The following is a 14,497-nucleotide window of genomic DNA, read 5'->3' as shown; positions in this document are numbered from 1 at the left end:
TAGCAGCAGGGGAGGGGACAGGGTGACATGAGGAAGGTCGCATAGCACAGGCACATTTGAAGGACCACCGCTACTCCATTATATCTTGTCCAGAGACACTGCAGGACGTTCTCCCAAACCATCCCAGAGAATGTGTAGGACATTGTCCCAACCCAGCCCAGAGAGTGTGCAGGACGTTGCCCCAACCCTAGTCAGAGGCACTGCAGAACATTGCCCAACCCAGCCCAGGGTATGTGCAGGACTTACCCTCAGTATCCGAGCGGGGGTCAGCACCCTAGTGGCAGCTGCCCGACCTGTGACACCGATGAGGCCTGCCCCTCTGTCAATGTCAGCGAGTGGCAGGGTCTGAGCTGGACCATCGCCTGTCCACACCTGCTCGCAGCGATTATGAGACTTCTTTGCCTACAAAGATGCAAATGGGAATGGTTACAAGAGGGTCCATCTGCTCTTGTGGCGCAGATAGCCACCAAAGCACTTATACCATACTGTCTGAATGTAATAGTCCTCTGTTTAATGGCCTTGGAAGTTGCACGTGGTTCATCACAAGGACTTCAAAGTGGGGAGCCATCTTATGAGATCTCAAAAAGCAATCTTAATAATGTGTAAAGATCATTCATGGCAAATAGGGTGCCGAACTAAGCCTACCTGTGTCATGCATTTTAGGAGACAACCCACAGAGTGCTGAGAGGCACCAGCAGCATGAGAACAAATAGTGTGTCAGATTTATCATTGGAGTAATGTAGAAGTGCATGAATTAAAATTGTACTCACTCTAATGATCCTTGTCAGATCATTAAATTTCTTTCGGCACTGTGTACCAGTCCTGACCACAGTGTCCAAGGCAGAGACCCTCTCTGCTATCTCCTTCCAAATCCTCATTGCACAGCACTGTACCCCAGTCATCAAGATCCACGGCGTGGCCCTGGACAACGTGGACCATTTCCCATACCACACTTTCAAATTACCTAGTGAACTTAAGCCTCCAGCTGTTCTCCAAGGTGTGTAATGCCATTTTGTTAATTTTCAAATAGAGGATTTATTTCTTCTCTTCAAAACATTCTGGACTGGGAAGCAGTATCAAGTAGAGTGTTCAAAGAATTGGTGCCGCATCCCCGATCAGTTTGTAAATCAGGCGGAAAATTCTGCCTATTTCCGAGTTACAATCAACAAAGTAAACAGTATGCCAGATCAGTATGGTATTGTAATGTATGCACCTGTGAGTGACTTAGCCAGTCACATGATGCTCACAAGACTCAATAACACCCAAGTCAGTTAAGTCTAGGTCATCCACCACCACCTCGGCACAATCCCAGCCCGGCATAAGGTTGAAAAGGCTATCCGACAACTGAAAAACAGAAGGCCTCAGGAGCAGATAGAATCCCCGCCGAAGTACTGAAGCATGGTGGAGAAATACTTTTGGCACGAATCCATGACCTCATCTCTCTTATCTGGAAGGAGGAAAGCATGCCAGGGGATCTCAGAGGCGCCATAATCATGACCATTTTCAAGAAAGGTGACAAGTCCGATTGCAGTAATTACAGAGGAGTTTCCCTGCTGTCTGCCGCAGGGAAAATCATTGCAAGAATCTTCCTCGACCGTCTCCTCCCAGTGGCTGAAGATTCCTCCCAGAGTCGCAATGTAGATTCTGCCCATTATGGGGCACAATGGACATGATCTTCACCACGCGATAAATCCAAGAAAAATGTAGGGAGCAGCATCAACCTCTGTACATGCCTTCTTTGACCTTAAGTTCACCAGGTAATTTGAAAGGCCTTCAACTCTGTCAACCGTGAGGGATTATGGAATGTTCTTCTCAAATTCGTCTGTCCTCAAAAACTTGTTACCATCCTTCGCCTGCTTCATGGTGACATGCAAGCCGTGATCCTGACCAACGGATCCACCACAGACCCAATATAAGTGCAGACTGGGGTCAAACAAGGCTGTGCCATCGCACCAAAGCTCTTCTCAATCTTGCTCGCTGCAATGCTTCATCTCACCCTTAACAAGCTCCCCGCTGGAATGGAGCTAATCTACAGGACAAACGGGAAATTATTCAACCTCCGGCATCTCCAGTCCAGATCCAACCTCTGTCATTGAATTACAGTACACAGACGACGCTTATGTTTGTGCCCACTCGGAGACTGAACTCCAAACCATCGTCACCGAAACGTACAAGAGTCTGGGCCTTACATTAAATATCTGTAAGACAAAGGTTCTCCACCAACCTGCCCCCACCACACAGTACTGCTCTCCGATTATCAAGATCCATGACGAGACCTTGGACAATGTGGACCACTTTCCATACCTCAGAAGCATAATGTCAGCAAGGACAGACATTGATGACAAAGTCCAATACCGTCTTCAGTGTGCCAGTGCAGCCTTTGGTTGCCTGAGGAAGAGAGTGTTCGAAGACCAGAATCTCAAACCTGGCACCAAACTCAGAGCAATAGTGATACCCGCCCTCTTATATGCCTCAGAGACATGGACTATGTACAGTAGGCACCTCAAAGCACTGGAGAGTACCACCAACGCTGCCTCCGCAAAATCATGCAAATTCATTAGCAGGATAGGTGCACCAACATCAGTGTTCTCCTTCAGGCCAACATCCCCAGCACTGAAGCATTGACCTCGCTCTATCAGCTCCGATGGACAGGCCAAATTGTCTGCATGCCCGATGCTAGACTCCCAAAACAAGCACTCTACTCCGAGCTCCGTCACAGCAAACGAGTCCCAGAAGGGCAGAGGAAACGCCACAAGGAAACCCTCAAAGCTTCCTTGAAAAAATGCAACATCCCCACCGACCCTTGGGAATCCTTGGCCCAAGACCACTCAAAGCGGAGGAGAATCAGCCGAGAAGGCGCCGAACACTTCGAGGCTCTTCGTCTGGAGCACGTGGAAGCCAAGTACAAACAGCGGAAGATGCATACGATAAACCAAGCGCCCCACCAACCACCATCTGCCTCACCTGTGACAGAGACTGTAGATTGTGCATTGGTCTCATCAGTCACCTTAGAACTCATATTAGTGTGGGAGCAAGTCGTCTTTGACTTCGGGGGACTGCCTAAAAAGGTGAAGCCTAGTGAATGAACTGGTAATGTGTAGTGTGATTGTTAAACCTTTGTTAATAAACCAACTAGTTCTTAATAGCAATGTGTTGCTATGAATTCTTAAGCAAAGGAGCCATGAAGCAAATACATTACAGGTATAGTCCTGGTATTATGAGAATGGCAAAAATAGGGTTTTTCACTTTTGCATACCATTCTTGTGGGACCCATCAAGCATGGCATAAATCAAATTTGGGAGATTCCACACCTTCTGAAAGGTACCTATTTAAGCATGGTACACTCCCATTCCCCGTTGTGCACATTTATTCACTGTGCCAAAGCTGTACAGCACATTGTTAATGGAGGTGGTAGACATGGAACAACAAATAACTTCCAGCCTGAACCCTCCTCTGCTGTTAAGGGATTTCTCAGTGGGTTCAGCTGGCATGGATGCAGGAGTTAGCAAAATGAAGGTGTTTGCTCAATAATGGCCATTGACATTGCACAGTGATTTTTCTGTAGTCAGATAGTCCCGTACAAATTAATTGAGTGCAAAACCTTGCTGTTCATGTCGGCAGTGGGATTGATATGAGGAGTTCTGATTCCTACTTGGGTGCCAACTGTGACATCTAGCCCCTGAGAACCCTACACTCTGTCCAGCGAATGCCTTCTTTCCACAGGAAAAGTGATGAAGGTGTTATCCCTTGTAAATGTAGTGTCTGTCATTTGCCTGCTGCATGTTGTGCACTGCACACTATTTGAAGTGGCAGATTATCTCTATGGTTATTTGGAAGGATCTAGTCATGTGGCAGTGGCATGCTCTGATAATGTTTACTTCTCTAAGAAGAGCTGTTCCTGTCCGGATGTTGTCTGCAGGTCATCTTGCAGCAGATGGTACAACTCTCAGACAACCTGTCTTGTGAAACCAAGCAAAGGAAGATATTTCTCCTCCAACATGTCCAGGTATGTGTTGAAAAACAACAACTTGCATTGGCATTGCACCTTTAAAGTAGAAAAACATCTCAAGGCGCTTCAAGAATATATAAAAATGGGTCCCAGGGTAGTGATGATCATGGACAAAATGTTTTAGCTACATTAATTGGCTCCTTTTGAACTTCTCTTCCACCTCTAAATCATATATTCTGAACACTCAAACACCCTAGTTCTCTCCATTTTTCAATTTCCCTGGGTCACAGTCTCAGAATAAGGGGTCGGCCATTTAGGACTGAGGTAAGGAGAAACTTCTTCACTTAGAGGGTGGTGAATCTTTGGAATTCTCTACCCCAGAGTGCTGTGGAGGCTCAGTCTTTGAGTATATTCAAGACAGAGATGATAGAATTTTGAATATTAAGGGAATCAAGGGATATGGGGATGGTGCAGGAAAGTGGAGTTGAGGTAGAAGATCAGCTGTGATCTCATTGAATAGCGGAGCAGGCTCGAGGGGCTGAATGGCCTACTCCTGCTCCTAATTCTTATGCTCCCCCTTCTACTTGGTATCCACTGTTTATTTTCCTCCTTAACATAAAGTGCTTCAAAATGTTTACACGTGAGAAGTGCTAAACAAATGCATCTATTATTGTTGATGTTTAAGAGTGTGCTAGTGCAGCAAGGAGGCCAAATGCAGCTTTGGGACCAAATGACAGCCCACTATTTCTTAAGGCAGGGAATGGTAGCTTGACAATGATTGTATCGGCTTACAGAAGCTGCAATCCACCATAGGAATCACGAGTTATCTCTCCGAACTTCAAGAGTTTCTTAAAGTCTCAGCATGATGGATGAGTAAATCTGTCTGTAACTTTGGGGGCAAATTTAACAGACTGTGATTGGTGCATGGTGGGGGGGGGGGGGCGGGTCGAGGTGGTTGCCACATCTGAATGACATCATCGGACTGAAGCCCGGCTGATTTTAACTCCCGGGCCTCGTTGTAATTTGATTGGCAGACTGGCCAACCAATTGCATTGGCAACAGGCTACCCACCCACCTTTATGCCCAAATTCCAGTGGGAGTCCTGAAGCAGCATACTTAAAGGGTAAATGCACCTCAGGGTTGTTGCATTCACTGAATTTAAATAATGTTTTGATCTCTTTTTCTTCTGGATGCTGGAGATGGCTGGAACGGAGGGGATAGATTGGCCCCAGGTTTTCGGACGCCTCCCTGGAGGTATTCTTGGCAGCAGTCAGGACCAGGAGGTATGTGTTTTTTTCCACAGTGGGAAGTAGATGCCTAACATCCTCGCAAAGAAATCCTGGAGAAAGGTGGCAGAGGAACCGAGTTGCAGGAGCATCACCCCAAGGACCTGGATCTAGTACAGGAAGAAGTTCAATGATCGCCCAAAGTAAACAAAGGTGAGTACAGCTCCTCCTTTCCCCATCTCTTGTATTGCACCTGCTCACAGTCTCTCTTCTCTCTCCACCAGTGTTCAGAGCAATTACCACTGCTGCATCACATCCCTCGCCTTCAATCACAAGGACATACTATACCACTTCTCATTTTCACTCTCATCACACACTCATCTGCTGCTTGCTGCCTTCACTACATCTACTAACAGCCTGCTCTTCTCACCTGGTGTCAATTGCAGAACCTGCACCTCTTGTTATGACTCCTTCCTCAATTCATACTCAAGCCACTTACTTCCCATTCAATACCTCCCTGTTCTCCTAACAACTTGCTCCTTCCCCGTCTCGGTTAATCTATTACATGCAGAAACCCAGCATACGCTCACGTGCTTTCTCAGTAGCCACTAAAAATTTTCTCCTTGTTCTATAGAAGACAGTACACAATACCAGTGAAATAAATAAGCGGGCTGGGGGTAGGGGGGGGTGGTGGGGGAGGAGCGTTCAGCGTCATGGCTCCCATCCAGATGGAACAGGGGACACTGGAGATGAGTGGGACAGCAAGGAAATAGCATGGGAGATGACAAGATGGCGGCATCTATGAGCTGGGTGACTGCTCATTATTTGTACCCAATTAAATATACCACAAGCAATGTCCCCTTCAGTTGACTTCAAAACCTCAAGCAGTATGGTCAAGCCTTTCATTCATTACTGTCCAGTCTCTCATTGCCATCAAAACTGTTGTCCCTTTGCTCTTTCACCTCAGCAACAAGAACCTATTCAAGAAGCTCATGATGAAGATACCTCGGAGGAGGACAGCCCTACTGAGGAAGTACCATTAGGCTCTCTATCCCTCCCAAGCACCCCGTGTAGGATATATAGCGAGTTAGAGGGGCCTGCACACACAGCACAAGTGAGCAGGAGCAGGTACTGGTGGCAGGGACAGGTCAGGAGTCAACAGGGCCGAAATTCAGCCTTCCGATAAGGCCTGTTACCGCTGGAAAGCGGCGGCCACGTGGTGGTGTTGAATGGCTGCCGATTTGTAGTTGGATAGCTGCCGCTCGTGAAATTCTCCCCGGTAGTTTTTCCAGTTGTACCCACTACCACCCCGCTGCTGCCGAATCCGCCCAAGTGCATCATCAAAGCGCACACCACCGATGTTCTGTCCCGCAAGCAAAATTTACCGTGGAAAACCTTACAACAGTTTTTTATGTCGATGCATTGTTTGCAGTGTGTGTAAAATAGTGGTGCGGCTGCCATTAAAGGGGAGGGCGCACAGCCACGGCCAGCATCTTATTTTTTTTTTTTGTTGGCCGACTGCTAGCTCGACCCAACAATTATGCCCCTGGGTTTGGCTGGGCCGCCAACAAGAAGCGTGGCACCCCCTCTTGGATGCCAAGCCGCTGGCCCGGCCAAAACCATCCCTGGTGGCCCAGTGGACCTAACTTAAAAAGCTACAGCACTCATAGCGGCTCTCCCCTTTAACTGAAACGTGTTGACGCGACAGTGCGATGACATCACCAGCCCGGCGCTGATGGCTGTCAGTGATGGCGAGCCCGTCCTGCCCCCATTTCTACCCCCATTATGCGGACATTCTGCTCCCGCCGCCACTTCCGCCCCCATTATGACCGACTTCCGCCCGCTCGAAAAAAAACGACAAAGAGCTGAATTTTGCAAGATGGGCCACCGCAAAGAAAAATGGTAGGTGCGACCCGCTTCCAGCGGGGGTCAGCCCCCAACTTGTCCTCTCCCAGTGGGTCATTGATGCAGACCTCTGGGACCCAGGCATGAAAAGAAAAATGCTTGAGGCACAGTTAGACTACTTGATGTATTGGAAAGCTTTGAGCAGCACTTCTTAGACCGTGGAGAAGTTCACTCCCAGCGTGTGAGGAGTTTGGTCGCAGGACTATTAAGGCAGAAGGGTGTGGTATCATTTTTTAGGGCAGGAGACTGAGCAGTTCACCTGAAGCATTCAGCAATGAATTCATCCCTTGCATCACTGGCTGCAAGGTGTTGTGGTGGCCCTCCTTCCTTCAAGACTGAGATTGACAGATTTTATTCAGTAAGGGTATCAAGGGATATGGATCAAATGGAGTTGAGGTACAGATCAGCCATTATCTAATTGAATGGCAGAACAGGCTCGAAGGGCTGAATGGTCTAATTCTGTTCCTTCCTCTATTTCTCCCTTGCCTTTGGCCTCCTGTTGCTCATCAGATGAAGTCTCATCTTACCCATCTGCCTCTTCTAGCTGCAATTGTCTGTGTATAGTGCTATTGTGCAGGAGACTCTCTACAGAGCATATTGTAGAGCCAGAGCTCCAGACCTATCAAGGCACCCAAACCTTTGCTAAAGGAGCATAATAGTAAGTTCAGTGATCCTCCTTGTTGTGCCATGGCCCTCGTTATACCTGAGCTGTTCAGGCATGGTGGGTCGGCAAAGGGGTCTCATGAGCCATGTGAGAAGGAGGCAGACCTTGTCTCCAAATAGCCATCCTCAAATATTCCTGACAAGTTGGAAAAGTTGGGGGGGGGGGGGGAAGAAAAGAGTGTTTGTTTGCCACATGATGAATGAATCATGATAGCTGCCTGGGAACCGGGCATAGACCTGCATGATCCTATTGTTCTGCTCAAAAGGAACTGATCAGATGAATTGAATGAAACCCCTTGGGCGTTATCGAAAGCTGGCTGGTCTTTTGGAGCCCTGATGGCAATGTAAGTGCAGTTAATCGTGGCCCTGCGCTCAAGGGAAGGTAGACAGTGCTGCCAACCCCAAGGCTCTCTCATGTTGACTGTTACCATCCATGGGGAAAGAGATGTACTGGTCTGGCCTGGCGAATTGTGCATTGGTCACCTCCTTGACGCACTTGTGGACTGCTGACTGCAAGGTGCGTGAAATGTTCCCGGTGGCACCATGGAACGATCCCGAGGCAAAAAAGTTCAGAGTGGCGCTCACCTTTGCAGCCACTGGCATAGCAGGCAGCAGAGTTTCACCCCAGGAGGCTGCTGAGGTTGGTAACAACCTGCCTCAAGAAGCACAGCCTCCTCGTGCATTGCTCCTCAGATGTATCTAGAAAGGTCACCCTTTGCCTTATAGAGCTTTTTGGGTGGGTAAGGCCTTCTGCGAGCAGGCCCCCTCATCCACTGTCTTCCCAGAGGTCGGCCTGCTGCCCCACCTGGATGTTGACTTTCTCCAACCAGTATAAGGCAGCAAGAGCAGCACCCATAAAAAGATTTCACTGATTTCATTAATGGAGATAAGCAACAGAAGAAGCAATATCCAAAGTGAAATCACTCAAACACCAACAAGTACACTAACAACAACAACAACTTGTATCGATATAGTGCCTTTAAAGTAGTAAAATGTCCCAAGGCCAATGCACACAGATGCCAATGATCCGAGTGCCTGGAGCTCATTACCTGTTTAAAGTCTGCAGCCTGTCAACCCCTAGAACCAATCCCGCCACATTTTACCTACTCAGTTGGCCGATGGGTGGAACTTCTGCGTTTTGTTGTTAATATTGCATCAGAGTCCTAACTTCATTGCAAATGTGCATTGATAAGGTTTCTGCCTGCCTCTAGTGGGAGTCTCACCTGACTGGGAAGTGTGCAATGTCAAACTAGACAGGAGCCGGTAAGTACGCCCACCCGATTTTAACAGATTGCTTTCCCTCTTCCTGCCCGGTGGCCAAGGTTAAATCTCCCCCCTTTGATAACTCAGCATTGCACAGACACAACTGAAGTTTGAGATTGAAGAGGTTGTCACTGGCAGACCCTACAAACACGTAGTCGTACAGCTGTACCTGTCAGAGTTACTTCAGAAAAACAACTTTTGCAATGCCACATAGAGGTAGATTAAAAAAATGTTTAATAAAGTGTACCATACAATTCATTTCTCTTGCTTTATGCCACTTTTTGATTCCTTTGATTTTAAGGAATATTGTATTCCTGTATTTGCAAATTTATGTAAAGAATTTTCAGCATGACAAATTGGCATTCATTACATACTGAGTTGAAAAATAAATAAAATGTAACTACTTTTTACTGACATATCACAAGTGAGGATTTTGCACTGGAAATAATGCAGTTGGAGAATGCATGGTGTTGAACATTGGTGTATGGTTCAATTGAGAGATGATTCTAGTGAAAGTCAATGAGCTGTACTATTACAGAGCAAAGGACGAGAGGCCTCACCATGGGAAACAGACACCAGGAAACAACAGAGGTCTAAGCTACTGCTACTGAGTGACCATCTCATCATAGGTGGTCCCTCGAATGGGGATGACTTGCTTCCACAAGAGTTCACAGATGCTTCAATGAAGGACCCGATGTTCCAGTCCTGTACTCCAATTGAGGGGGTAGAAGATGCCTGTGCGTGGATTTTTTTAATGTATGGTGACAGTTGCACATCAGCCACCACACGGACTAGACAGAACTAGGCCTTTATCCAGTGACAAGGGTTAACCAGGATGACTGGAGACCTGCTTTGCTGCACGGACCTAGTGCGCACACATATCGCAGTGTGGGCTGACCCGTGCTGCCCCTGGCTCTTCTGGGCCCCGTACCCTCATTCGCCGCACTTTCGTCCACGTTGTTCCAGGGCCTAGTGCTCCAGCTCTATTTATAGCCCCGACCTGCGGTGATGTTCTCACACAGGTTGGGGTGGCCGATGATGTTCCAGGGCCCAGCGCTCCAGCTCTATTTATAGCCCCGACCTGCGGTGCTGTTCTCACACAGGTTGGGGCGGCCGATGATGTTCCAGGGCCCGGCGCTCCAGCTCTATTTATAGCCCCGACCTGCGGTGACATTATTACCACTTTGAAACTGACCACAACTTAGGATTTAGTATATCTAAACGCGGAAATTCTGAAGTTGCGATCAGTCATTCACTGCTCCGACACTAGCTGCACTGTGGTTCTCCACCATGTGAAATTGAATTCAATACATTGTCATTTGTAGACTGGCACTAGAAAGAAAAAGACCATTGTTATAAAACCCAAATGATTCATTTAATGTCATACTTGATCTGGGCTACATGTGACTTCAATTCTACACTACATGGTGATTCATCACATTGTGGGCCGCCCCAACCTGTGAGAGTGACCATCTATCAGGTTTTTAAATATACATACACACAAATCTGTTACTCCACAAAATACCCAGGCTCCTGTGGCCTCTAGTTGCTTAGCAGCAAATCTTCTTCGTCTTCTTAGGCAGTCCCTCCGAGTCGAGGATGACTTGCTTCCACACTAATATGAGTTCTAAGATGACCGATGATTCCAATGCGAGATCTACAGTCTCTGTCTCTGAAGGTGGTGGTTGAAGGGACGGGTGGATGGGGTGCTTGGTTTGTCGTACGCTCCTTACACTGTTTGTACTTGACTACCACGTGCTCCCGGCGAAGAGGCTTAAAGTGTTTGACGCCTTCCGAATGCTTCTTCTCCACTTTGAGCAGTCATGGGCCAGGGATTCCCAAGAGTCGGTGGGGATGTTACATTTTTTCAGGGAGGCTTTGAGGGTTTCTTAGAAGTGTTTTCTCTGTCCTCCTGGGGCTCGCATGCAGTGACCAGAACTGTACACAGTACCCTAAGCTGTGGCCTAACTGGTGTTTTATACAGCTCAAGCATAACCTCCCTGCTCTTAGATTCAATGCTGATGCACTCTCATTGCCACTTTTGCTTTTGCAACAAGAGTGGCTTAAAGATCAGCATTCTTCGCTGTTTTATAACATAACTTGGAAACTCATATACAGTATATGTTCTGTAATAAAATTCAATTGGCATCGTGTGTATATTCTAGGAATTAATTGATAAAGAAAAGTGTTACAGGCTGGAATTAGAGCTAGGCCATTTAGGAGTGAAATCAGAAATCACATTTTTACACAAAGTATAGTGGAAATCTGGAATTCTCTCATTTAAAAGGGGGGGGGGGGAGAGGGGAGGTGGGGAAAGAGAGAAAACGGGTAATTATAGACCGGTTAGCCTGACATCAGTAGTGGGGAAAATGTTGGAATCAATTATTAAGGATGAAATAGCAGCACATTTGCAGAGCAGTGACAGGATCGGTTCACGTCAGCATGGATTTATGAAAGAGAAATCATGCTTGACAAATCTTCTGGCATTTTTTGAGGATGTAACTAGTCGAGTGGACAAGGGAGAACCAGTGGATGTGGTGTATTTGGACTTTCAAAAGGCTTTTGACAAGGTCCCACACAAGAGGTTGGTGTGCAAAATCAAAGCACATGGTATTGGGAGTAATGTACTGACGTGGATAGAGAACTAGTTGGCAAACCGGAAGCAGAGAGTCGGGATAAATGGGTTCTTTTCAGAATGGCAGGCAGTGACTAGTGGAGTGCCGCAGGGCTCAGTGCTGGGACCCCAGCTCTTTACAATATACATCAATAATTTGGATGAAGGAATTGAGTGTAATATCTCCAAGTTTGCAGATGACACTAAACTGGGTGGCGGTGTGAGCTGTGAGGGGGATGCTAAGAGACTGCAGGGTGACTTGGACAGGTTAGGTGAGTGGGCAAATGCATGGCAGATGCAGTATAATGTGGATAAATGTGAGGTTATCCACTTTGGGGGCAAAAACGCAAAGACAGAATATTATCTGAATGGCGGCAGATTAGGAAAAGGGGAGGTGCAACGAGACCTGGGTGGCATGGTTCATCAGTCACTGAAAGTTGGCATACAGGTACAGCAGGCGGTGAAGAAGGCAAATGGTATGTTGGCCTTCATAGCGAGGAGATTTGAGTATAGGGGCAGGGAGGTCTTACTGCAGTTGTACAGGGCCTTGGTGAGGCCTCACCTGGAATATTGTGTTCGGTTTTGGTCTCCTAATCTGAGGAAGGACGTTCTTGCTATTGAGGGAGTGGAGCGAAGATTCACCAGACTGATTCTCGGGATGGCAGGACTGACATATGAGGAGAGACTGGATCAACTGGGCCTTTATACTTTGGAGTTTAAAAGGATGAGAGGGGATCTCATAGAACAGCTGTAAATGGTTGGATTTCAATTTGCTGGTGTTTGGAATTAGTACTGAGCATTCCCACATCAATTTGAAAAATCGATCCAACAATGTACTTTTCTGCCAATCAGAGGAACACTCCCTACTGTAGTAATATCATTTTTTTACAACTCCTACATCAACCGTTCTTATAGCCTTTCCAATTAAAATTGCCAATTTAGAACTAATCTGTGCCAGATTGTGGGCAGCTTTATGTTGTGAACTCATTGAATCAGGCTGATACAGCCTCAAGTCAATTAATTTTGTCTTAATTTACTGTGCCCCACAATTTCTATAGTCTCGGATATCTCAGCTTGGAAAAGTCAAATATAGAGCCAGCGGCGGACTCCCAGTGTGCATATACAGCAAAACGATATGCTTGGAATTGCACTGTTGAGTATCAATAATTTAGATACAAAAAATCTGCAAAGTGATATAGACAGACTAAGTGAGTGGGCAAAAATTTGTCAGATGGAGTATAATGTGGGAAAATGTGAGGTTATCCACTTTGGCAGAAAAAATAGAAAAGCAAATTATAATTTAAATGAAGAAAAATTGCCAAGTGCTGCAGTACAGAGAGACCTGGGGGTCCTTGTGCATGAATCACAAAAAGTTAGTATGCAGGTACAGCAAGTAATCAGGAAGGCAAATGGAATGTTGACCTTTATTGCAAAGAGGATAGAGTATAAAAGCAGAGAAGTCCTGCTGCAACTGTACAGGGTATTGGTGAGGCTACACCTGGAGTACTGCGTACAGTTTTGGTCTCCGTATTTAAGGAAGGATATACTTGCATTGGAGGCAGTTCAGAGAAGGTTCACTAGGTTGATTCTGGAGATGAGGGGGTTGACTTATGAAGGTAGTTTGGGCCTATACTCATTGGAGTTCGAAAGAATGAGAAGTGATCTTATTGAAACATATAAGGAGGCTCGACAAGATGGATGCAGAGAGGATATTTTCACTCATAGGGGAAACTAAAACTAGGGGACACTATATAGTCTCAGAATAAGGGGCCACCCATTACAACTGAGATGAGGAGGAATTTCTTCTCTGAGGGTTGTAAATCTATGGAATTTTCCGCCCCAAAAAGCTGTGGAGCCTGGGTCATTAAATATATTTAAGGCAGAGGTAGACAGATTTTTGAGCGATAAGGGAATAAAGGGTTATGGGGAGCGGGCAGGGAAGTGGAGCTGAGTCCATGATCAGATCAGCCATGATCTTATTAAATGGCGGAGCAGGCTCGAGGGGCCAGGTGGCCTACTCCTGCTCCTATTTCTTATGTTCTTATGTAGTACATTCTTTTCTCAGCTATTTTAGCGAAAGTATTGACTTATTTATTTTAAACAGATTAACACCTTCATTAAAATAGCAGAGGAATTTCGTATGAATACTGCACAAAATTTCAACAGGATAAAGGCAACACTCAGCAAAGATACTGTCACAATGGGATGTTTTCAAACACAATTGCCCTGGAACCATGCTCTGGAATGTTCATATTATAATTTCAGAGCTTCACATTGGAACTCATAATTAATGATATAGCATAAGTTTAATACAGGTACAACGTCCGAAATCCGTTTTTTGGGTTTTTCCAGATTTCAGACAAGAAAATCAAGTCGATGCCAGATTTTGGATTTTGCCAGATTTTGGACCTCGCCGCTCGCCGATTCACACCGTTCCTTGCCAATTCCCACCACCGTGATTTTTTACTTGTTTCCTCATCCCTCACTGCCCGATGTCGCCATCTTGGCCGCCTCAAAAATGTCTGGTTTTTGGACAATAATTCCGGACGACTCCATCTGGGATGTGCAAACTATCCGGTTTTCAGACAATAATTCAGAATTCCGGATGGCTCCATCTGCGATGCGCAAAATGTCCGGTTTTCGGAGTTCCGGATTCGGGACGCTGCACCTGTATTCTTAAACATGGGGCTATTTAAATATTAAGAATAACTTGCTGCTTTGACTAATCGATGAGGTCGCAATTCCGTTTCTAACGCCACCCTTTACCGCCAACGGGAGGCGGCAAACGGGCGGCAAAGTCCTACCCTCAGTGGTAAGCGGTGTCCACGCCTCCAGAGAAATTCAGTTGGGTCTTTGGTAGAGGTGCCAAGAGGTAAT

The 14,497-nt window shown here is 46.4% G+C and overlaps 1 protein-coding gene across 1 annotated transcript in view; it reads right to left on the bottom strand.

Annotated features, from left to right (window-relative positions):
• Nucleotides 1-337: 337 nt before the first annotated feature.
• lca5 (lebercilin LCA5) overlaps nucleotides 338-14,497 on the bottom strand; it is a 171,803-nt gene continuing 157,643 nt past the window's right edge. Inside the window, exon 9 of the mRNA XM_070885585.1 lies at nucleotides 338-402. Coding sequence (XP_070741686.1) covers nucleotides 386-402 — 17 coding nt within the window. The 3' untranslated portion in view covers nucleotides 338-385. The remainder of the gene's footprint in view (nucleotides 403-14,497) is intronic.

Source organism: Pristiophorus japonicus, chromosome 7, assembly GCF_044704955.1.
Source record: "Pristiophorus japonicus isolate sPriJap1 chromosome 7, sPriJap1.hap1, whole genome shotgun sequence".
NCBI lineage: Eukaryota > Metazoa > Chordata > Chondrichthyes > Pristiophoridae > Pristiophorus > Pristiophorus japonicus.
Note: the sequence above shows the minus strand (reverse complement) of the source record. Positions and strands in the feature narration are given on the sequence as shown.